This window comes from Corythoichthys intestinalis, chromosome 9 (genome assembly GCF_030265065.1).
Source record: "Corythoichthys intestinalis isolate RoL2023-P3 chromosome 9, ASM3026506v1, whole genome shotgun sequence".
In the NCBI taxonomy this organism is placed as follows: domain Eukaryota; kingdom Metazoa; phylum Chordata; class Actinopteri; order Syngnathiformes; family Syngnathidae; genus Corythoichthys; species Corythoichthys intestinalis.
The window spans coordinates 39613029-39638575 of NC_080403.1; the positions used below are offsets into that span (position 1 = coordinate 39613029).

At 38.2% G+C, this 25547-nt stretch overlaps 1 protein-coding gene across 1 annotated transcript in view; it reads left to right on the plus strand.

Annotated features, from left to right (window-relative positions):
* The first annotated feature begins 6222 nt into the window (after nt 1–6222).
* tnks1bp1 (tankyrase 1 binding protein 1) overlaps nt 6223–25547 on the plus strand; it is a 42858-nt gene continuing 23533 nt past the window's right edge. The window contains exons 1-3 of the mRNA XM_057846134.1: nt 6223–6396; nt 15093–15905; nt 17507–20507. Of these exons, the coding sequence (XP_057702117.1) occupies nt 15103–15905; nt 17507–20507 (3804 nt within the window). The 5' untranslated portion in view covers nt 6223–6396; nt 15093–15102. The remainder of the gene's footprint in view (nt 6397–15092; nt 15906–17506; nt 20508–25547) is intronic.

Consider the following 25547-nt stretch of genomic DNA (forward strand, 5'->3'; position numbering starts at 1 on the left):
AATACTTTTTAAATAGTCCTCTGTCATCTAAAAGGTTATTTGAATTTCATTTATGTGTTTACTGCTTTTTATGCAAATTTAGCTAATTTGTGAGATGTTCAAAGTGGCAATGGCAGTCCCTATTAATCAAAATGAGTCGAATGGATCCATTTACTTTTCTGCGTTTCTGCTTTCAACAGAACAGGTTTATCAGGTCCACAAGACAGCCACAACATTTTGCTGTCAAGCTCGATTCAGAGACAAAAGGAAACATCCAGTAAAAATATTCAAAGTAAAATTTTGCCTTCCAATTTGCATGTAAAATTTCACTGTGCATACGAAGTCACTTTAATATTTCTAGATATTTGTAGTTATCCAGGCTAATTAGGCTCACCACAGTGAGGTATTATTTGACCCTCTGCCAAATTAGTCCACAAAGAATTTTATCGGCTTTAATTTTTAACTTTTTATTGTTCATGGTAAAAAACAAAATCCAAAATCTAAACCAAGATGAAAAATAAATTACCGTAATTTTCTGACTGTAAGGCGCACTTGATAATGAGCTACATTAACTAAATTTGATTTTAAAAAAACGCACAGGAATATAAATTGCGCGTTTCCACACTGTATTACGGGATAGTTATCTCAAATGACATGCACCTCATTTGGCTGCAAAAATGCACAAATTTAGCTGCTGTCGATTATAAACAGCAATGTTTAAAATGGGGTAAAAAGCAGCATTTTATTGTCTGAAAAACACAGTAAATATGCCTCTTCAAGTCTATCAAGTATCAACAAGTTTTTATTTTGTTCTTTGAGGTGCTTGTTTCAACATTAAGATGCCAAAGTTGGTAGTGGCAAGTGGGGGTTTACTATACAGTTAGCTCTTTGTAATGGACACAAATAACAGCTGAGAGAAATAGGTCGGTTGCAAAAGTCATAAATTTAAATTTAAAAAAAAAAAAAGGCGGTGTTGCTTAAAAACAGTTGTTCTGTTTACTTAATACAGGAGTCGGCAACCCAAAATGTTGAAAGAGCCAAATTGGATCAAAAAAACAAAAATGTCTGGAGCCGCAAAAAATTCAAAGACTTACACAAGCCTTATAATGAAGGCAACAAATGCTGTATGTATCTGTATTAGTTATATTAGCCTACTATTAAAATGACAAGGTTGGCTAAAAATACATAATGAGCCTTCATGATTTAATGTTTTTTTTCCCTGCAGTGCATCCAACGTACCACGTGACTACTCTGTTGTGTGATGCCACCTCAAGTTAAACTTCATTAGAATATTAATGAATTGTTTCATTGCTTTTATGAAATTAAAGAAATGCAATAAAGAAATCCGATTTTTGTGTCATTTTTATTTCGGGTTTTCCAAAAACAAGAAAATGGAACGCACATAACATGCCCCTTATCTGGGCATGTCTTTGATTTTCTTTTTTATCTCGGTTTTGTTTTTGAAGTCTGCAAATAGGTGTTCTGATATGTTGATGAATGTCTCCTTCATGTACTCACCATCTGTGAACGGTTTTCCGTTTATCTCCCGGGTTGCAACAAAACTTGCAGCAGTAGTGGAGTTTGGCGATGCAATCCACTTCTTATATCTATTTTTGCGCTCTAAGTTCTTCAGAAGTAACACAATCACACTTTTTCTCTCACTCCCATCTGGGTACTTGGCTGCAAATGTAGCATGCCTTCATTGGAAATCTCTTTCCACATTACTCTTTTTGTTATTTGACAACTTCTCGCCACAGAGTAAACATTCAGGAAATCCTTCCGCATTGGCAATGAATACAAATGATTCGGTCCAAGAAACATTGAATCCCCTTTTCTCATCAGTTATTTTTCTTTTTCCCTTTCGGATTCATAACCCACCACACAGCCGCCGGTTTGTTTACAATAACCACCTGCCTGCCATCCCGCCATGCTGATAGAAACATGTGTCGCAGGCTATGACGCAAATCTACGTTGACAGAAAAGTTGAAATTTAATATTTATTCTACACATTTTTACAGCCCTCGGAAAACGTTAAGAATGTTTGTGTCGTTTTTGTCCTACAGCAGGGGTCGGGAATATTTTTGACTGAGAGAGCTATGAACACCACATATTTTTAAAGGTAATTCTGTGAGAGGCATACAATATGTTTAAAACTAAAAATATAATTAATATGCGCATTTATGTAATTTCAACACATTTAAAGACCAAATGTGAAGTAAGGTTGGCCAACCATGTTTTTGAATAATATCAATGGCTATACAATTATAAGCATATTTTCGTTATTTTTTTTAACGCAACCCTTCCAGATTCTTTGCTTAACCCATAGGAACGCCCTTGACAACGAAAATGCTTTTCTTCGACAATCTTCGGAAATCTTCGGAAATTACGTCACACCGAGAACTGCGCAGTAAGTCTGCAAAACACACAGTATTGTTGCATTGCTTCTCAGTAAGACGCCACGGCGGTGTGTGGCGATGTATTGTTCTCAATCTAAAGAAAAGTTGTATGAGTGGCTGAAGGATAGCAGGGCACGTAAATGGACATCTTTTGTTCGCACTAAGCGGATGAATTTCACGCCATCATCGAGTCGTGCTCTCTGCTACAAAGACTTCGAAGATGCCTTCTTCCTCAACCGGTCTGCTTATGATCGAGGATTTGCAAAAAAGTAAGTGTGATTTTTGGATAGATGACTGATGACTTTGTCAAAGCGGAGCTGCCAACTGTTGTGGAACAGTGCTTAATTTGTAAATCATAAGGTGCCGGAACGCAAAGTACATATGACAGCGCAGGGATGACTGCACATGGACAGATCCCGGAACATATTAGAAAGGAGAGGAGTGAATGATGGCTTCCTTCACTTTATTGTGGCAACAGTTAAATAACAAATAACAAAAATAACAGCGGACTGCTGCAACATGCGACCGCCAACTTCGCTCTCACGCCGCACTCTTCATCTCACTTCCCACTACATCACCACTCTGCTGTCCGATGGCCCCTTCGCGGGCCCGCACCCAGTTACGGACATTACATTATGGAGAAAATGGTGCTGAAAACAAAACGCAAATGCCCACTTGCTATGCTGTGGGACTTTCCTTTTTTTCTTTCTTTTCTATGTGCTTTTCTGACTCGTTTTGAACCATCTTCCTTCTTTTTGAAAAAAGACAGTAAATGCAACAGCCTTTTTGGCATGTTGAAATACCGTTTGATCCTGGCTGCTTGCTCCCAAGATGCCGCAAGTTTTTTTTTTTTTAAATGTCAGGAGTGTGATGTGTTGGTCCAGCTTCTCAGTGCATCAACAAATCTCCGACTTTCAAATGTAATATTCTGATATAATGTTTTTCGAGGCACCCTGAAGTGCACCGAACGTTACTGTTGTTTTGGTCACGTGATGCGGGAGTGTGATAGAGAGGCACAGGCTCTATCACTCCGCACAGCCTGCCGAGAGCCCCAAGTTGTGTTCGAACAGTTAGCTCCATGTGTTAATAAAGAAACAAAGTTGTCAGCATGTCGTGTGTTCGATACCTTTGTCAACAAAAAGCTCATAACGACACTATGCACGATCTGTTTAAGAGACGCTGGGACTGGAGAGCTGTGAGTAGTAGGAGGCGGTCGAATGTGGCGGCGGTCCGCTATTATTTTGTTTTCTTATTGTTGCCACAATAAAGTGGAGAAAGCCATCAATGACTCATCTCCTACTTTCCCCCCAATGTTTTTATATTATTATTTTATATGCACGAGAGCTGCCGGATCTGCCAAAATGAACATGAAGTCTGATTATTCTTTTTTTTAAACAATGTCATCAGATAGACAAAAACATAAAATTATGTGCAAATGCCTGCATCTTCAAATCAAGAAAATAATAACAGCCTATATTTGACCAATCTTGTAATCTCGATGGGTCTTGTCTCCATTCCATGTCAGGTAGTCGAGGCACATTGTTTGCATCCTGCTTAGCGTCTGGCTAATACATGTTAGGTCCAACATAAAATTCCAACCTCCTCTTTTTCCTCCAACTCTTCAAAAACTTGGATCTCCTCCCTTGCGCTTGATCTATCGCTTATATCGCTGTTTGAATCATTGTTTGAAAGGCTTTTCAATCAAAAAAAAAAAAAAAAATCAAAAATCATTTAAAAAAATATTTTTGTCTGTAATATATACATATATATAAATATATATATACATATACATATATATATTTATTTATTATTATTTTTTTTTTTTTTTAACAATATGCAAAGCAATGACTGGCTAACGTGCTCGAAAAATAATTTCGACTCATTATAAAAATATGTTATTTTGTTCATTTCATTCATTTTTGTTGCAGTTTTATTCAGGGCTGTCAAAATTATCGCGTTAACGGCTGGTAATTAATTTTTTAAATTAATCACGTTAAAATATTTGAGGCAATTAACGCACATGCCCCCCTCAAACAGATTAAAATGACAACACAGTGCAATGCCAACTTGTTTCTTGTGTTTTTTGGAGTTTTGCTGCCCTCTGCTGGCGCTTGGGTGCGACTGATTTTATGGGTTTCAGCACCATGAGCATTGTGTAATTATTGACATCAACAATGGCGGGCTACTACTTTATTTTTTGATTGAAAATTTTTAATTTTATTAAAACGAAAACATTAAGAGGGGTTTTAATATAAAATGTCTATAACTTGTACTAACATTTATCTTTTAAGAACTACAAGTCTTTCTATCCATGGATCGCTTTAACAGAATGTTAAAAATGTTAATGCCATCTTGATTTATTGTTATAATAAACAAATACAGTTCTTATGTACCGTATGTTGAATGTATGTGTCCATCTTGTGTCTTAGCTTTCCATTTCAACAATAATTTACAGAAAAATATGGCATATTTTATAGATGGTTTGAATTGCGATGAATTAATTTTTAAGCTGTAATTAACTCGATTAAAAATTTTAATCGTTTGACAGCCCTAGTTGCTTTACAACTTTTATATATATGGCGAAAAACACTCCGCTCTGAGACCCTCAATTTGGCCAACTTTCAAAATTGTCTAAAATGCATGTGTGATACATCATTGGAAAGCTTAAAATCTCAATTTTCTGGGGGAACAAAAATTTTAACAGGAGGGCATTTACATTTTTTTTTTTTTTTTAACAGCAAAACCCTAGTTGGAGGCGAGAGCACGTGAGAGCAGAAATAAAGACGCCACGATTTTAACAAGATATTATCGTGTACTTACCTTGTTTCTATCTAAAAGCTCCATGTAGCATGTATCACCGAGTGTCAAGACACAGCTGTGAATGGCCACAGCCGGATTTTTTATTTCATGGGTGAAACATGGTGATATAACAAAGGTTGCGATGCAGAAATCGCTGACAACAAGGAGTGGTTGAGATTTTCTTTTTCATATAGTTACCCTTTTAAACGTTATTTTTTCAAATTTTTTTTGTATGCTTGAAAGAATTATTTATCATCTAACATATCAGGGAAAATGCGACAGTAACAAAAAAAATGCGACAGTAACAAAAAAAATACAATTAAGCGATAGTCATAAGGTAGATATCCGTGACATTTTTACAGACACCAAAGTTTTCATTGTGACGTAATTTGTTTAAAAGTTTAAAATATGCGTGTGAATATTTTTTTAAAGTTTTTTTTTTTTTTTTTTTTTTAAACGAAATATTAGACTTCAATTAATGATTCAAAGCTAAAAATGACAGAAATTTTGAATAAAAAATGTAATTAGTTACCTTCGTTTTATGACTGGGGTGAAAAAAAAAAGCGGTTACGCGACGTCTGTAAACGGGGGTTTTCAGGGTAAAACGGACTAATTAAAAATAGTTCGGGGGCTTCATGCGCCATGTATCTGCTATGGCAGCATATAGACATATTGTTCTATCAAATATGTATATATGTATATATATTTGTAGGAAAGTCAATTATATGCCATGACACTTTTCGGCCACGGGGGGGGGGGGGCTGTCCCTCCTTGCCCCCCCCTAAAATCCGCTTATGGTTAATATATAGTACATGTTTAATATGGCTAAGACAAAAAAATTATTGTGTCCTGCTCACAAAATTTACCATAATCGGTATAGGGCTACTGTGGGAGCCAACATTTCCTAGCCAACAAATCCTAGGGAATATTGCTTTAAAATACTCTTCGGTTTTATTTTGAAATTCACGCCTAATTGTTCACAAACGCGCGTTACTATAACGTCTAACTTCACCTCAAAATTGGTGGGTCGACCAAAGGAGGAGTGGAGGGCAGGGAGTGTGTGGAGAGGAGTCAACACAATTGTGACGCCTCCTTAGTGGGAATGAGGAAAAACAGAAGCAGGCGAGACGGTGGAGGAAAACGCAAGTTTGTTTTTCCATTTATAACTTCGTCCTACGTCCTTCATTCGTCGCTATCTGTATGGTTGTGTGAATACTGAAAGGTAAATTAAACACATTTTTACATCTATATGTGGGGCAGGTGCACAACTCGTGTCTTTTATTTGTGCTTTGCATATGTATTGTGGGCATATTTTGAAACGAGATGTAGGACTGAATGTTTAGCTAGCAATAGTTACACATTTTTAAAGCGAGTTTGTTTCTCTTCATATAGTTCAACGACCGATAGTTCACTGTTGACGTTTGTTTATCCGTAACATATTAACCCAGCTGAATATAGAGCGTAACGTCTTTCATGGGATATCCTTGTGCTGCCATTTATAGCTGTATCATGGACTTTTGAAGGTGCTGCATCACTCTACTTAAAGCAGGTGAGCAGCAAGTAAAAAGAGGGCAAGCAAACAAAGATGACGTAGCTGCTCGGAAAAAGATTTTCTTCACGGATAAACGAGATTGTGTCCTGGAAAAACATCAAATATTGATCTGTCAAGCGCAGCTTTACAGAAAGTAGCTTTCTCACGCTCACCTGACAGGATGGAGATGCTCATAATTTGAAAGTGGTTTGCGCATTTGGGGTACCACACCCCCATTTCATCAAAAAGGCACCACCTATACCCATGCAAATAACATTGGCGTTTGTAATCAAACAAAACAATGTGTTTGTTATATTGAGTGGAACAGGTAGACACAGTCATTCAACTTTTGGGTGGGGATCTGCGAGACTAGTAGATTCAAAAAGACTGACAGGTCAAACCAGATGCAGCAAACAATGCCTCGGGAATTTTTTGTGACACATTTGGAAATGCTACTTTAGACTTTGTGCAAACACTGTCACTCTTATCCCTGCTATAGCTTATCTAAAATGTTTCCACATTTACCATGGGTGTACGGTACCATCAAAAAACCCTACCTAGCTAGATCTGGCTGTAATCCGATTCTGTGCAAACGTGATTTATTTTGCAAGGTGGAAAAGCGAATGAAAGGCTGTTATATTTATCCGCTATATTTGAGGCCCATTCACTGGTACTTGGGTCTGCAACCCGCGGCTCTAGAGCCATGTGCGGCTCTTTAGCGCTACCCTAGTGGGTCGCTGGAGCTTTTTCAAAGATTTTTGAAAACGGAAAAAGATGGGGGAGGGAAATATATTTTTTGTGTTGATATGGTTTCTGTAGGAGGACAAACATGTCACAAACATTCTTTCAATTCATGAATATTGTAATGAAGTGAAACTTGAGTTGGCATCGTACAACAGAGTAGTCACGTGGTGCGTCATTCTCTATAGCAGGGGTCCTCAAATACAAATCTTGAAGGTCCAGAACTATTTTTTTTCATACAAGCATGGGTCCATTTATTAATGATGTTCAAGTACAAGGCAGGTCGAAGGTGGTAAAGGTGGTTTTCTTTTGACCAAACAAAAATACAATGCACATTCTGATTAAATAAAAATAAAATGTAACAATTAATTCACATAAAATTTTCTTGACTTAAAATTAAAAGACAAAAAAAAACATGCAGGTCCAATGTTTACACATGTCCACTAAATAATTGACAAGATCTGTCATTAAGGTGCAAACAATAAGTATTGACTGTACATTTTGTAACACTATTGGACAAAAAAGAAAACGTGCAAATAGTAGTTCAGTACATGTTCTAGGGCTGCAGCTATCGAATATTTTAGTAATCGCGTAATCGACTGAAAATTCTATCGATTAATTGAGTAATCAGATAAAACATTTTTATTTTAGGTAAAGAGCAATTATACAAATAGATGCGAAAACAAGACATTTAATGTAATATTGAACCATTTTCAGTCAATTAGTGTCTTTGTTTTCGATGTACATTGTTGAAACCAGCCAACAATTGCATCTCAAATGTGACTAAAAAAATAAACTAATTCACTGCTTTCACTCCAAAAACTTTTAGATCTTATAAAAAATATATATATACATTATATATTTCTTACCTAAAAATGTCATTACACTTGATAACACACATGACTTAAAGGTTAGGTGTTTTTCCTACGTGTTTCAATTGAATTTCCACTTGTGTCAAGCTATAAGTTCTAGTTAAGTTTTAAGTTAGTCTAAACTGTAAGTCCTGATAGGATTTTGAGTTTTTGCAGTGTTCAAAATAAAAGCTGTGCTGTATTGGAGCACATTAGGCACCAGTGCTACTTGGTGTTTTATCCAGCAATGACTACTGAGCTAAAACTGACAGTTAGCATTATTATGTTTTTATTTTACACCCTAATCACTCTACAGCGCTATTTTTACAGATTAAATAAAGCCTGTATGTAAGAGTTAGCCAAGCATCGACAGTGGTCATAATGAATAGAAACCTAGCCCTCCGCAGGGATAACGTTACGTGAGCGAGGGAAAGTAACATTAATGTTATTTATGAGCGCCAAGAAGTGTACTGCTTTAAGATGGCGGCTGTTTTATTAACGCTGCCGAGTCTGTCATTCGCATCTAGTTCGACGTACTTGTGATATCTATGACACGCATCAGACGCTACTTGCTAGGCTGCTACCACCGTAGCAACACGTGGGTGTAGTTTTTAGCAACATCGACACAGTTTGTAACGGCTGTCGGCTGCAGTAAGGTTTTTTTTTTTATTGCTTCTTCCTATACGCACGTGACGTCAGCCTGTTGTCCCGCATTAAAAGTAGTCCGGGCAAAACGTGACGCTTAGAGCTGGCAAAATTAAACCATTCCTCGAGGTGAATAAAATTACTCGGATCAGTTTTTAAACTCGAGTTACTCAAGTTGCTCGAGTATTTTTTTCAGCTCTAACATGTTCAGAACATAAATGACAAGCTCTGTCAGGAAGGTGCAAACATAATCATTATTGACAGTAACTAACTGTAAAACACTGCTCAATGAGAGAAATGGCATTTGGGGGTCACAAAGCTCTTTACTCACATCATCAGCCAGTACTTCAGTGCGCCTTGTGGTTGATGAATCTGAGAGTGAGATTTGTTTGATTTTTGTTGTCATTCCCTTCTTTTCTTTTCCTTCGAACATTGCTGCCATCACTTCAGTCATGCACTTTTATATTATTTCTCCATCAGAGAACAGCTTCTTATGTTTGGCCAACACCCACGACACTTTGAGTGAACACTCCATTGCAATTTATTGTTGTGTAGATTTAACAATAACCTTGCTTGACTCTTGATATGACTGCTTCAACCTGTTAATTTCTTGCCTTTTCAATTCTGATTTAGGAGGAAACTTATCTTCAAAAGAGCTCTGCTCTTTAACATAATCGCGTTTCACATTTTCACTTTTTATCAGAGCAACTGTCTTGAAGCATATTAAGCACATAGGTTTTGTACTTGCAGTTGGTAAAAATTTTCGTTGTCCACTTGTCTTTTCTTGGTCAACTTTGAGCATGCCATTATGTAAGAGTCGGTCTTCTACTGGGATTGCAAAATGCCGGGTGCAACCCGTGTTTCACACTGCTGCAGTCCGTCCACTCTAGCTAGTAGCATGTAGGCTCTATCAGCCAATCAGCGCATCCATGCATGCTCTCTCAGCCAATCAGCGCATCGTTGTCATAGAGATGCCAACAGAAGTGGGAACATGGAAGATATTTGACTAAAAATGAAACAGAATTCAGCGATAGAATAGTAGCATTTTTTTATTTTTATTTTTATTTTATTTTATTTTATTTTGAAAAGTGGCATTTGCTCTGGGTCCGCAGAGAGGTGTGCTGTGGGCCGGTCATGGACTGCGGTCCGCTAATTGAGGACCCCGGCTATATAGGATCCACTGCAGGGAAAATAAACATTTAACCATGAAGACAAATTATGTATTTCTAGCGAACTTAGTCATTTTGATAGTAGGCTATAAAAGCTAATATCGATACATACAGCCGGTGTTGCTTTCAATATAAGGTTTATACAAGGCTTTTCATTTTTTGAGGCTCCAGACATGCTAAATCAGTTTGTTTTTTGGGTCAAATATAGCTCTTTCAACATTTTGAATTGCCAACCCTTGACTAGTAGGTTCTTCAAATCCTTAGTCGTAAAATAGTTCACCTGTAGAATGACCATGATTTAGTTTAAACTGTTTTATTTTATCACTACTGTGACTAGTGAGGAGAAACTACATTCGTTGAGTCTTACTGGCGCTACCCTTCGCTTGTAGTGCGAGTAGTACACAGGTATCAATTACACCACAATAACATGTACAAATATTTTTCCTACTTGTTTGCAAAAATTGCCCCACTTGTGTCCTACAGCTGTGGGAAAAACATCGTTAATGAGACTCATTAGTTCTAGTAGTGTTGCCCTAATAGATCTCCTTGTGCACTGAATTGTCTTTAAGTGAGGTCAAAGAGTGTACTGATACATCGATGCTTAGCCTTAGGATTTAATGAATGCCCAGCTTTGCAGAAAAGTGTAAGAGTTGTGCAACCCTTTAAGGCCTGGGCCTATTTTGTTCAATTTTGCATGCCTTTGATGTTGCCTTTTATATATATTTCAAAGATAGAATTGTTCACAATGGTCTGGTTGGGTCCTTTATTTCAGGACACCATAACCTTCATGTCCAATTTGTTGTTTATATTATAATCAACATTTTGGGCCCAAGAAGACAAAAAAAAAAATCCCAAATGTTTTGGTCAACATTTGTAATATAGATGTCCTATCGATAACCATATATGCTCAACTTGATAAACTTGATAATATTTTATTCAACTTATTAGGATAAAATTCAACAGAAAAAAATGTTTTATATGTAATAATTCAACAGAAACAGCTGGAATGGTCATAGGCAATTTTGGCCTTTATACATACTATGTCAAAACAGGTTAAATACAGTAGAGCAACAGCACAAAATAGCGGGAGAAAAAAAATTATATATATGTATACAGCCCCTGACAAAAGTCTTGTCGCTTATCCATTTTGTAGAAACAATTGCTAATAACATGACTTGACTATTCGATTGATTTCAGAAATGGCTCATATGAAAGCTAAGACCCTGCCAAATGATGTTGAATGTACAAAAATATATTTGTTTCACTGAAAAAAGATTTATCATTTAATGAAGACATAAAGGTCAAATTTTGGCAAGACAAAAGTTTTGTCGCCTAGAAAAAGTAGTGTGAAAATGGAACAAAAAATGTACTTCAAATACAAAAATATGTTACATATAGAATTAAGTAGTGGTTCTCTGAGATCCAAATTTAATATTTTGTATGACTTGGGCTTGAAGGACTGCATCTATGCGGTTAGGCAAAGATTCATACAATTTATTGATGAAGTCATCAAGAACATCAAAGAAAGCAGTCTTGCATGCCTCCCAGAGTTCATCAACATTCTTAGGTTTCATCTTCCATGCTTCCTCTTTCATCCTACCCATGTCTGGTGACTGGGCTGGCCAGTCCTGGAGGATCTTGATCTTCTTTGCCTTGAGGAAGTTTGAGGTATAGATTGAAGTATGCAATGGAGCACCATCCTGGTACAGAATTTGTCCCTTTTTATGGTCAGGAATGTAAGAGGCAGCTAAGATTTGTTGATATTTCAGACTATTTATGTTGCCTTCCACCCTGCAGATCTCTCGCACACCCCCATACTGGATGTAACCCGAGACCATGATTTTGCCACCACCAAACTTTACTGTTTTGTGGCAAAAGGTGGATTTTTCAGATGAATCTTCCATTGATTTACACCACAGTCACCGCAAATATTGCAGGAGACCTACTGGAGCCCGCATGGATCCGAGATTCACTCAGAAAACAGTTTCACTCAACACTCAACAGTTTTCACTCAAAATCTCACAATACATGGCCCCATTCATCCTTTCCTTTACACAAATCAGGTGTCCTGGTCCCTTTGCAGGAAAAATGTGGTAAAGCATGATGTTTCCACCCCCATGCTTCACAGTAGGTATGGATACAATTCAACATTCTTTCACCCTCAAACACGAGAAGTTGTGTTTCTACCAAAAAGTTCAATTTTTTGTTTCATCTGACTATATGACATTCTCCCAGTCCTCTTCTGGATCATCCAAATGCTCTCTAGCAATCTTTAGATGGGCCTGGACGTGTACTGACTTAAGCAGGGTGACACATCTGGCACTGCAGTTCCTGGTGGCGGAGTGTGGTGTTGATAGTAGCCTTTATTACTTTGGTCCCAGCTCTCCCCAGGTCATTCACGAGCTCCCCCCGTGTCATTCTGTGATTTTTGCTCACTGTTCTTGGGATCATTTTGACCCCACAGTGTGATATCTTGCGGGGAGCGCCAGATCAAGGCAGATGATGCATGTTTTCCATTTTCTAATAATTGCTCCCACAGTTGATTTCTTCACACCAAATTGCTTACCTATTGCAGATTAAGTCTTCCCAGCAAGATTCAGGTCTAGAATTTTGTTTCTGTTATGATGTCCTTTGACAGATCTTTGGTCTTGGCCATAGTGGAGTTTAGAGTGTGACTGTTTGAGGTTGTGGACAGTTGTTTTTTGTACTGAGAATGAGTTCAAACACGTGGCATTGATAGAGGTAACGAGTGAAGGACAGAGGAGTCTCTTAAAGAAGTTACAGCTCTGTAAGAGCCATAAATCTTGCTTGTTTGTAAGTGACCAAATACTTATTTTCCACCATAATTTGCAAAATAAATTCATTAAAAATCAGACAAAGTGATTTTCTGATCTGCATGGAGGAATGGGCCAAAATAACTGCAACAGTGTGTGAAAACCTTTGAAGACCTACACAAAACGTTTGACCTCTGTCATTATCAATTAAGGGAATATAGCAAAGTATTGAGATGAACTTTTGGTCTTGACCAAATACTTATTTTCCATCATAATTTGCAAATAAATTCTTTCACCATCCGCATCCAACTCTAGCCCTAATTCTCTGGCTTCTTGTCCCCTTTTAAAAACTTCATCTTTTTTTTTTGTCGTTCACCTCTATCATCTTCATCTCATTTTTTTTTCTTTTCTGCACATCCGAGCATGTTTATAGTTTATAACAATGACAGATTTTAATTTCCCGCTTCAGGACACGTACGTAGTGAAGCCTCGAGTGCGCCAGAGCGGGGTCAAACCATTCTCTGCTAAGACAGAGGAGGTGGGGGCCTTGTGCAAAAAAAGAAAAAAATATATACCGTATTGGCCCAAATATAAGACGGCCCTGATTATAAGACGACCCCCCTCTTTTTCAAGACTCAAGTTTGAAAAGACTTTTTGAACACCAAATTAATTTTTATATAGAAAATAATTACAGTACATCTGAAACAAATGATTATAACAATATATTTGAGAGCAAAAGCATGTTATTTTGCCTGATTCAAATCTTAATATCTGAACATTTAAATATGTAAACTAAAGTGCAATCACATTCGTAAATGAATGGTTTCTGGTTTTTGAAATGTAAACAAACCAATCTATTGTGATAAAACAACAAAATTGCAATAACTGCATTAACCATCAAAGTGAAGTCTAACTAACTGTAGTCTTGAAACAAATCTGAATAAGGAAAAACATTGCAATAAAATAATGCAAACTGGTTAAACTAACAGTAGCTGAGATCTGTCATGACAGAACATCGCTTCAATGATATCTGACGCCATCTAGCGTTGTGAATGGGTATAATGTCTAGACCGCGAATATAAGACGACCCCGCTTTTTCAGTCTTATTTCAATGCAAAAAACACCATCTTATATTCGGGCCAATACGGTATTTGAAATAGTTTATATGTTAAAAGTTTTTAAGTATATATCGAGTAGAACATAATATTTAATCAGACAATGATTTAAATAAAAACGAAATATGTGAATGTAAAGTAAAATAAATTAGGTCATTCAGGGACCCCTATGGCGGGCTTGAGTTGAAGTGTATCTGTGTACGGCCTGCATAACTAGGGCGTAACATTTGCTGTAGGTGTGTGCTTGTGGTTCAGAATAGGGTTAGGCTTATACACGTTACACCCCCCATCTTTGAGGACCCTCAACAGACCCTTCTCAACTAGTTTGCTTCCTTAATAGGTTGCAGAGGAAATCAAACAGGAAGTACTGTCTCCCAAATTTGTAGGAGCTTTTATAATGACTTCCTGAACCTAATGACTCAGCTCATGCGTTCGTCATCTGACAGTTTGGAGAGCTATTTGCAGAATGGTACATATTAAATAGTAATCTCCATGCAAAGTGTGTGGGTTTGCTAACCATTACATTGGGACTTTACCAGCAGCACATTAAACTCAGTAAAAGATGATCTGTTTGCTATTGATTACTCTTCTGAGCCAATGATTAAATTATCATATGACTTTTGATTCCGGTATCTTGAAAAGAAAATTGCCGCAACGTTTGCTTGTGAACTAGACACTGATGAAATTCAATGCATTAATGTAAATTATCATTAGGATTATCATTATTGGTTAGCCACAGCCACAGCTCTTAGGTTGGGGATTTGAATCTGTTTTCCCCACATTGCAAAAAAAAATTAAAACAAAATTAACACAATTCGCAGGGTAGGGAAAATGGGAAAATTATTCTCTGAGTCTTTTAAAACCCTGCGGTAACCGTAGATGGGCTCTGGTGGGTGCCATCACAGCAGAGGAGTTTACATTGACAGTTAATGTTAAAATTTTCTATTTCAACATCAAGATAAATGTGTTTACAGCCTCGTACAAACTTTGAATTTGGTCTGTATGACAGTATTTGCTTCATGACAATTGTACGAGTGAACCTTAACATATTTTCACGGCTTTTTGTCTTTTTCTTTTCCTATTTTTTTTTAGAAACCCAACAATGCAGAGCTCAGTCGACTCTTCCCAGGTGATAGATGTCTCGAAACCCAAGCCATCTCTTCCTCCTAAGCCTCGACTTACTCCCAAACCTTTCTCCGCAAAAAACAACATAATTCGCTCCATAAATCCTCCAAAGACTGTTAATGTGCCATCTACAGACAAGGATGGAAAATCTGTAGCTAAAACTGCTCCTAAACCCCCCTTGACCAAACCACCTGCAAAACCACCTCTGTCAAAGCCCACCAATGTACCTTTAAAGGATCAAACAAAACCTCCCAAACCTGAACCCAAACCTGCTGCAGTCCAAAAAAAAGTTGTCAAAACAAACAACAAAACAGAAACGCAGGCTGTGACAAACACTAAACATGATGACATTGAAAAGAATGAAAATGAATCTCCAACAAAAAACGTCCAAACTCCTGATGAGGCTCAGAGGAATGATTCCTCAGATATCAATGAAACATTTCAATGGGGAGGAACCAGAAAGCGCTTGCCTGAGGAGCTAACCTCAAAGTTTAACGCTGGTGGCATCCCTCGGCCAACTGAACACACACGGTCGACATCTATGAACAAGGGAAAAGAAAATGCAAACCAGCCAAACTCAAAAGTGCCAGAGACATCTATGACAGGAAGCGATGAAGCCAAAATAGCGGAGGACAGCAATGGAGGGGGCAGCATTAAACGCCGGATCAGTCTTTTATTTGACTCAAAGCCTGAGGTTGCTGTGAAAAGAGTGCAGCCCGAGTTTATTAACGAAACGGCTGGTGTCAAGGAGCGGATAAAAAACTGGACTCAGGAACCTAGGTTAGTAAGCCTTCTTTCCTCTGTCAAACTAATGTTATTGGAAATCGTACACATGATGGATATTTGATTTTATGTCACAATGGAAAGTTGCTCTTCTTGTTTACAGTTACATAAATACATGGCACACCCCTAAAAGTAATTACATAGTAGAACCTCCATTATGAACTACTTTGGTTATGGCCAAACATTTAATTAGAAAAATTCTGTAATTTACATTGATTTATCAGTTTGTGAAAAGTCTTGCTATGAGTTAAAGATCTGTGTTGAGCTTTTTTCTTCCTGCTTATCAGTCACTGGCCCTGTGTTAGAACCTCATCATTAGCCCTGAACATTGCTGTGTATAGAAAAATGTATTATTGTCCCCTGTGAATATAAAATAGAATATAAAAGAAAAGAAGTGTCTGTATGCAGCAGGACGTATAGGTTAAAAAGACCAGCAATAAGGGTCACCAACATGGTGTTGGCGGGAAACAAGTAGACCCAAAACCACAAAAGTAGCCAGAGGGCTTTCGCTTAAAATGGATCACAATTGATGTGACGCTGGCCTTTTCTTAGCCTACTCGAATTTCAGGTACTGTAGTTGTGTACTTAGGCCTGTCGCGATAACTAATTTTAGCAGTTTAGTTTGGTTCAATCACTTACACATTGCGGTGTCTAGCGGTAGCATTGACAGTCGTGAATGCTTTCTGATACGTTTCCGCCTCGGAAATATATGTAAGTATTTTATGTTTACTATAACATATGGATGTGCAATATAAGTTTACTTCTGTGGTGAAGGGTCATATGTACAGAACTTCATAAGTTGTGTTATAGAAGCCAGCTAATGCTTTAGTACACAGGTGTCAAACAGATTCCAGAAAGGGCCAAGAGGGGGCTGGATTTTGTTCCAACCGATAACACGCAGAGACTTTAACCAATGAACTTCCTGCTGAAACAAGCAGCACCTGACAAAGTTGAACTGATTACACATGTAAAATATCTAATTGGTGAAAAGGTGTCCTCTTCATTGGTTGGAAAGCAAACCTGCACCCACTTGGCCCTTTCTGGAATCGGTTTGACACCTGTGCTTTAGTAGCTCAAGTTAGTGTGCTATGCTATACATATAATAGTTGTGTATATAAGTTTATTGTGCAGTTTGTTGTATATTGAGTATTGAATATGTGTATTTTTCTGTTGTACTTTCACAATATTAAGACGAGTCTTCCCATAAAAGCAAGAAAAGACCAAGCCTTGTGGTTTATGGAAGTGCATCCATTCTTAGCTGGCATTCGGGCAGTGCAGAAATGAAACGCACGGTTTTGTTCATGTCATTATGAAAAATCTAGTGAGCTCAAAAGCAAATCTATGTTCAATCTACCACTAGTTTTTTTTTTTTTTTAAACCTCCAGGTGTTCCAAAACTCAGGTTTTACATTTTAAAAATTATATATTCATTATCGGTTATCGATATCGGTATCGGCTTTGAGGAGCAGGAAGTTATCGATATCGATATCAGTTTCAAAAAATGGATATCGTGTATCCCTACTTTTCATGGAACAACGCAAACCTTTTGAATGGCAGTGTTCAAAGCAACTTAATTAATCAATGAATTTTCTTCCCCAGCGTTGTGCCCCCAACTGCACCAACAATAGAGAAGCCTCCCAAATCGCTAGCTGTTCCTGAATCCAAGAAGGCTGACAAAACTGAAAAACCTTCAACAAAAAGACTTGACACATCAGACGATTTAGAGAAAAAAACATCAACAGATTACGATGTTGCCAATGACTCCTCATCAGAAATTGTTAAAAGGTTTGACACTGCCAAACACCAACAATTTGGTGCGGAGGGAGACAGTCTCGAAGCTCCTCATGTCATAGCTGATAAAAACTTAGATGATGTAGGAACTTTAGAGGAGAGGCAAAGAAGGGATGAAATGGAGGAAGAAATTGAAGAGGAGAGAAGGCAGGAGAAGGAGAAAGAAAGATTGACATTGGAGAGGGAAGAGGAGGTGAAACAGAGAAGAGAGGAACAGGAAAGAGAAAAGTTGAAAGAAGACAGAAGGAGGGAGGAGATGGAAAAGATCAGTGTGAAGAGGTTGGCAGAGGAGAGGCAGAGAAGGGAGGAATTGGAGAAAGAAAGGCTGGAAGAAGCAAGAAGGAGGGAAGAGATAGAAAGATTGAGGCTGAAGAAGCAAGAAGAGAGACAAAGAATAGATGACCTGGAGAAAGAAAGGTTGAAAGAAGAGGAGAGAAGGAAAGAAATGGAAAGATTGAGGTTGAAGCGAGAAGAAGAGGAGAGACAAAGAATAGAGGAGAGAAGAAGGGAAGAAACAGAAAGGCTGCAGAGAGAAGAAGAGGAGAGACAGAGACGGGAGGAAATAGAGAGAGAAAGACTGAGGGAAGAGCAGAAAAGGAAGGAGGATATGGAAAGATTAAGACTGAAGTTGGAAGAGGAGGAGAGACAAAGACTAGAGGATAAAGAGAAAGAAAGGTTGAGAGAGGAGAGAAGAAGGGAAGAAACAGAAAGGCTGCAGAGAGAGGAAGAGGAGAGACAGAAACGGAAGGAAATAGAGAGAGAAAGACTGAGGGAAGAGCAAAAAAGGAAGGAGGATATGGAAAGTTTAAGACTGAAGTTGGAAGAGGAGGAGAGACAAAGACGAGAGGATAAAGAGAAAGAAAGGTTGAGAGAGGAGAGAAGAAGGGAAGAAACAGAAAGATTAAGGCTGCAGAGGGAACAAGAGAAGAGACAGAGAAGGGATGAACGAGAGAAGGAAAGACTTAGAGAAGAGGAGCAAAGGAGGGACGAGATGGAAAGATTAAGGCTAAAGAGGGAAGAAGAGAGGCAAAGAAGGGAGGAATTGGAGAAGGAAAGGATAAGGGAAGAGGAGAGAATCAGGGAGGAGATGGAAAGATTGAGGCTGAAGAAGGAAGAAGAGTTACAGAGACAGGAGGAACTAGAAAGGGAAAAAGTAAGGAAGGAGGAGAGAGAAAGGCAGGAAATTGAAAGAATAAGAGTGAGGAAGTTAGAAGAGGAAAAGCGGAAAAGGGATGAATTAGACAAAGAAAGGTTGAAAGAAGAGGAGAGAAGGAGGGAAGAGATAGAAAGATTGAAGCTAGTGAAGGAAGAAGAGGAAAGACAGAAAAGGGATGCATTGGAGAAGGAAAGGCAAAGGGAAGAAGAGAGAAGGAGGGAGGAGATTGAAAGATTGAGGCTGAAGAGGGAAGAAGAGAGACGGGTTCATGAAGAATTGGAGAGAGAAAGGTTAAGGGAAGAGGCGAGAAAGAGGGAGGAGATGGAAAGATTAAGGCTGTTGAGGGAAGAAGAGGAAAGACAGCATCGTGAAGAATTGGAGAGGGTAAGGCTAAGGGAAGAGAGGCAAAGGAAGGAGGAAATAGAAAGAAGGAGAGATGAAGAGATGGAAAGACGGAGACTGCAGAGGGAAGAAGATGAGAGACGGATTCGTGAATTAGAGAGAGAAAGGTTAAGGGAAGAAGAGAGAAGGAGGGAGGAGATGGAAAGATCGAGGCTAAAGCGAGAAGAAGAGGAGAGACAGGTACGAGAAGAATTGGAGAGGGAACGGCTAAGGGAAGAGGAGAAAAAGAGAGAGGAGATAGAAAGATTAAGGCTGTTGAGGGAAGAAGAGGAAACACGGCATCGTGAGGAATTGGAGAGGTTAAGGCTAAGGGAAGAGAAGCAAAGGAAGGATGAAATAGAAAGACTGAGGCTAGAAAGGGAAGAAGAGGAGAGACAGGAACTTGAAAAATTGGAGCGGGAAAGGTTAAGGGAAGATGAGAGAAGGAGGGAGATTGAAAGAATAAGGCGGAAAGTGGAAGAAGAGGAGAGACAGAGAAGAGATAAATTGGAGAGAGAAAGAATTAGGGATGAGGAGAAACGAAGGGAGGAGATAGAAAGACTCAAGTTGAAGATAGAGCAAAATGAAAGGCAAAGAAGGGAGGAAATTGAGAGGAAAAGTATGAGGGAAGAGGAGAGAAGAAGGGAGGTGATCGAACAACTCAGGTTCAAAGAGGAAGAGGATGACAGACAGATACAGGAGGAATTAGAGCGCAGAAAAGAGGACTCAAGAGTGGCACAAGCACTGAAGGAGGAGGAGTCACGGACAAGATGGAAGATGGAGATAAAAATGCAACAGCAAAATGAAGAGCTGGAGAGATTAGGAGAGACAGGGAGACAAAGAGAAGAGGTGAGAAGGGAAGAAGGTTGGAGGGAAGAAATGAAAAGAAAAGAAGCTGAAGGATATTTAATTAGTTCCCATTCTAAGGATTTGCCCCAAACTGGAATACTTTACGATAACTTCTCTGTCAATGAGCCTTCACCTCTGGCGGATGTTGGTCATTTTGATGATTTTTCAGTAAAGCCAACTCGATGGGGTTCACAGCCTAGAGTGGATCTAACTACACGGGATACAACATTGGACGTACTGGTGCCCTTCAATAATGGCAATCAGGAAAGAGATGCACAAGAAAGAATGAAGAATAGAGGGGGCTTTGAGCCGAGATCAGCCTTGGAGAGCTTGGAGAAAAAAACAGACTACCGGGAGCAAGAGGAGGAGTCTCAAAAGCAGGAGGAAGAGTTGACGAAAGGACACCGATATTACAAGCAAGAGGTAAATTCAAATTCTTCTTCGTTTATTGTATCCTCATAATCAGTGCCAGGTGGTGATTTTGAATTGTTGGGCCTGAACATGTTGCATACATTTTGCAGTCATAAGCTCCGAGGTGGCCTTGTCGGGCCAGCATCACCGAACTTCAGGTGGCCCAAACAAAGTATGTGTGGCTTCAGGCAAGACGGTCACCGCTAATGTCTGACCCTAGTTTGTACAGAGTCAAGGGCAATGAAAAAAAAGTCAGTAAACGCTTACTAGAACAGCAGACTTTACAGGGCTTGAAATTAACCACTTGTTGCCTCAGGCAATAGCAACAACAAAAACATCACAAGCAAGGAAATACAACACACAGCTACTCCGACAGGGCAAGTGTATGGAAAAAAAATGTATTTACTGCGACTTCTTAGAAAGTTTTACTGTGTAATATGAATTACTGTAGTGTTTGTGCTGTCCACTGCCACTTCGCCCATGCTGAGTTAAAACATACAATGATATGGAGATGGGCTAACTAAACCACATTGACGAATTGGCTCAAAGTCGTCTGCAGTCCTCCCCAAGTTAAACTGAGCATGCCGATTCTGCAGATTTTTTTTTTTTTTTAATGATCACAACGTACATTTGAAATGTCTATGATCAATGTGTCCTGCAATTCACTTTAGTTGTTGTTTATCACTTTACGACTCACTATTCACATTTTATTTGTGTTAGGCCAATCAGTCAGTCAGAGGGCTCCGGCAATGACTTTATCCAGTGCCATAGCTAGTCATTTGGGGACCCGAGAGGAACACAGTTAGTCCACAACTACATGAATCCTTCTAATGGCAAAAACATCATTTTTCTACATTTGGATAAGGGTTGATGTTCAATCAAACAGTTATTCTACTGTGATGGAAGTAGGCCTGTCGCGATAACAAATTTTAGTGGACGATAAATTCTCTCATAAATGATTGCGATATTCAATATTATTGCAGCCCCCCATTTTTTTTTAAACCTATTTACAATAACAGTAATAATACAGTTTAAATTAATAATACCAAGTAATATTAAGTACACCCATTTAAACGCAATAAACGTTTACTCTTAAATTAAAAAATACTTTTTAAGACATCACAACTAAAAATAATAGACCATGTCTCTTTTAAGTAAAAGACAACAATATCAATACAGCACAGAATTGCAGAATAAATTAAATGCCTTTTTCTAGAAAAAAATAAAATTGCACTTCAATAACTCAAGCATTAAGGCACAGAGGTATAAAGTTTTAGTAACACAAACATTTGCACTTCAACAACAACAGCAGAGAAAAATACATTAATTAAGTAGCAGGAACAAAAATTTGGCTTCACTAAGGCTAGGTTCATACTGCAGATCTTAATGCACAAATCCAATTTTTTGTCATGTCGGATTTTTTTGGCATGCTCGTTCAGAATGCCTTTGTCCATGGAGCTCGTTCAAGTATCATGCATGCGCACTAATTCGCAGTCCGAGATGCGCTCAGCAAAGTGATCTGCATGCACAGAAGCATCAAAACAAATTACACATGTTAGCTGTACGTCATTCCAGGGTGATCATATTTTGATTTCCAAAAAGATGACTCAAATAACAGACATTAATAATCGCTGTTTAGTCTTTTATTCAAAGTTTATATGGACTGATAGAACTCATACACACACACACATACTTAACTTGTGTACGTGACATGACGTGGGTGTGTTAATTTGCCCCGTCTCGGCCATGTAAGCAATACTGGAATATTTCTCATTCAGCACATAGAATGAAAATAGAAAATTGTGAGGCTTATCCTTTTTTTGATTTAGTTTTTTTATGACTGTGGTCAAGCCCACTTCTGCATAAAAGCAGAGTTCAAGCTAAAAGCTAATGCACAGCTGCATCGCTCCCGTCCTGCCTGCCGCTTTCGCTTTGCTGACGTCATTGCTGCATGAATTCCGATTCGTGAGATTTGAAAGTTCAGACCGCCAGTCATATTCTGGAAAAATGTGGCCCAGATCGGATTTAGACCACATACGAAAGTGACCCAGATCGGATTTGAAATGGTCCACTTCTATGCGACTTGTCACGTTCAGATCGTCAGGTTAATGTTTCACTTGAGTCGGAAAAACATGAAAAAATCGGATTCGTGCATTAAGACCTGCAGTATGAACCTAGCCTTTTATTATACACATACACATTATTAAATCATTTCACATGTTATTTTGGTGTTTCGGAGTGACACTGATGGTTTGGTAAACTCCTTAGCATGTTCTTTATGCTATAATATCTGAATAACTCTTAATAGCTATGTAATACGTTAACATACCAGCCACATTTGCATTTCGATGTTCATATATCATGTAACATGATCATACTGTACACTTAATCAGCATGTTGTTCTCTAGTGTATGTTTTTATTTTAAATTGACCTTCAAGATGACATATCTGTTCTATGTGTTGGATTTTATCAATTAAATTTCCCCCAATAATGTGACTTTTGTGCGCATTGCGCATTTTTGGGCTGGTGCGACTTATACTCAGGTGCGACTTATAGTCCAAAAAATACGGCATATATTCTAAAAACACCCAATTCCGATTCTCTGAAAATGACGTGATACAGCCCTATTTACAACCACGCGTTAGGATCGGGGACATCTTTAACATACTGTAATACACTTAAGAGTAAGAAATCATCCTCCTTGTTATATTTTATCAACTTCCACTTCTTTTTTTAACATATATAGTCCTGAAAAAATTAACTCAAAGCCCTGATTCTTAAATGCACTTATTTTGTCGGACAGGCGTTTTCACTTCTCACAAGGGTCACTAAGGTGATAGACCCCATCCAAGCTGAATATAAGCAGTAGGATGGTATACACCTTCAACTAATTGGATAAATAGACAAACAATATTTCTCATTCAGTTAGAATACAGACAAATTAGACTGTACAATTGACCTACCATGCATGTTTTGGGGATATTGGAAGAAACCAGAGTATATGGAGAAAACCCACACAGACATGGAGGAGAAAATGCAAACTCCACACTGGATGGGTAGAGCTCAGTATTGAACCTTTTTTTTTTTTTTTTTTAATTTGAACTGTGAGGCAGACATGCTACTTAGTCATCACTGTGCTTCCAGCACTGTCATATACAAAAGTAAGGGTAGAACTAGAAACACTGTAGAGCGGCATTTTACCTCATAGAGCTAGATGTTATACATACAGTGCACTGCATTTAAAAAAAAAAAAAAATCTTGTTATACTTGCTTCACCTGGTTACGCCATGCCCTAAAATCATGCCTTTGTTTGCTTGTGTGTTTTGTTTGTGTGCAAGGGTGTGACTGTGATCCTGACTATTGAAACTGTCTTTGCCCATAAACTACTTGTCATGCATCATGATAGTGTTAGATGATGATCATGGTAATTATAGAGGAATGCTCATGATCATATTGTCTGACTCATGCATCTGTTTTAAAAGTAAAACACATACAGTGGGGCAAATAAGTATTTAGTCAACCACTAATTGTGCAAGTTCTCCCACTTGAAAATATTAGAGAGGCCTATAATTGTCAACATGGGTAAACCTCAACCATGAGAGACAAAATGTGAAGAACACCCCCCCCCCACCCCCCCAGAAAATCACATTGTTTGATTTTTAAATAATTTATTTGCAAATTATGGTGGAAAATATGTATTTGGTCAATACCAAAAGACCTGGAGACTGCCTAGGCCACTCCAGGACCTTGAAATGCTTCTTACGAAAATAAATTAACTCTATTATATAAACTGCACACAGACTACTTTTCATTGTGTCAAAGTGTCATTTTGTCAGTGTTGTCCCATGAAAAGATAAACTTACATATCTGCAGAAATGCGAAGGGTGTACTCACTTTTGTGATACACTGTATGTACTTGGGGGGGGGTGTATCATGGCTCCAACAAATACTGTGTAACAACACAGTAATAAAGTCCTGCACATTGCTTTACATTTTCTTCACTTTCACTGTATAACCTAGGCATATTTTTTTGGTCTACATTAATAAAGGCCTTTCCTTTCTGAAGTGTTGACTTTAAATTCTTAGGACTCTTTGTGAGACATACACCAACATAATGCATGCACAGCCCTCCTCAAACCCTCATGATGATAAGTGATACGAAAGATGAATGAACAAATGTACAGTGCACACACGAGCAAATCCGATACCAATTCAAATGTATATAAACCTGTACAAGTTTTTAATAAAACAATATACTCTTCATAGAGAAATCCGATCTATTGAGAGTGAAGAGCAAGCAGAGACATATCCGATCACCTGCCTGTTTGAACATGCATCATTTTAAGTTAAAGCAGTAGCACCCATCCCTGTGGTTCTGTGTACTTTGTGTGTGTGTCCGTGCAGACATGCAAGCAAGCCATCTTAGTACTCCCTTTCTTTCTGTTATTTTGCATGCTTTAGCAAACAAATCCTAACTTACCTGCTATATGCAGTGAGCTGTTATCAGGTGGCACTGCACAAGTTCATTTCACATAACGATTATTTCTGTCAAAACATTAAACCAATGTTACAGTAAATTAAAGTACATTAGTGTTAATCAGGGTAAACAACTTTTGGTCAAGGCATCCAATTGATTCTGTTTAAAATAAGCAGGTTGGAGTAACTATTTTTAAAATTTGCCGACTTAAAAAAAAAATGTTTAATTGTTAATTCCAGTGTGTATCCGCACGCGCATGTTCTCCTACGCACCCTTGGAGCAGATTCTCCAAGTTGCAGGCTTATCTTATAGTAGTGTTCTGACAACTCCATTTGTGAGAAGTTTTTTTTCCATGTACATGACGACTTGTTGTCAAGAGATGACCCTTGGTGCCACTAAAGAATAGCCATTTAAAAGGATCCATGGATAGAAAGTATTTCTTAAAAGATAAACGTTATTATGAGTTAAAATAATTTGATACTGAAACCCCTCTTGCTGTTTTCGTTTTTATACAATTTGTAAAATTAGTTTAACTAGTAGGTCACCATTTTTGTTGACATCGCAGGGCGTTGAT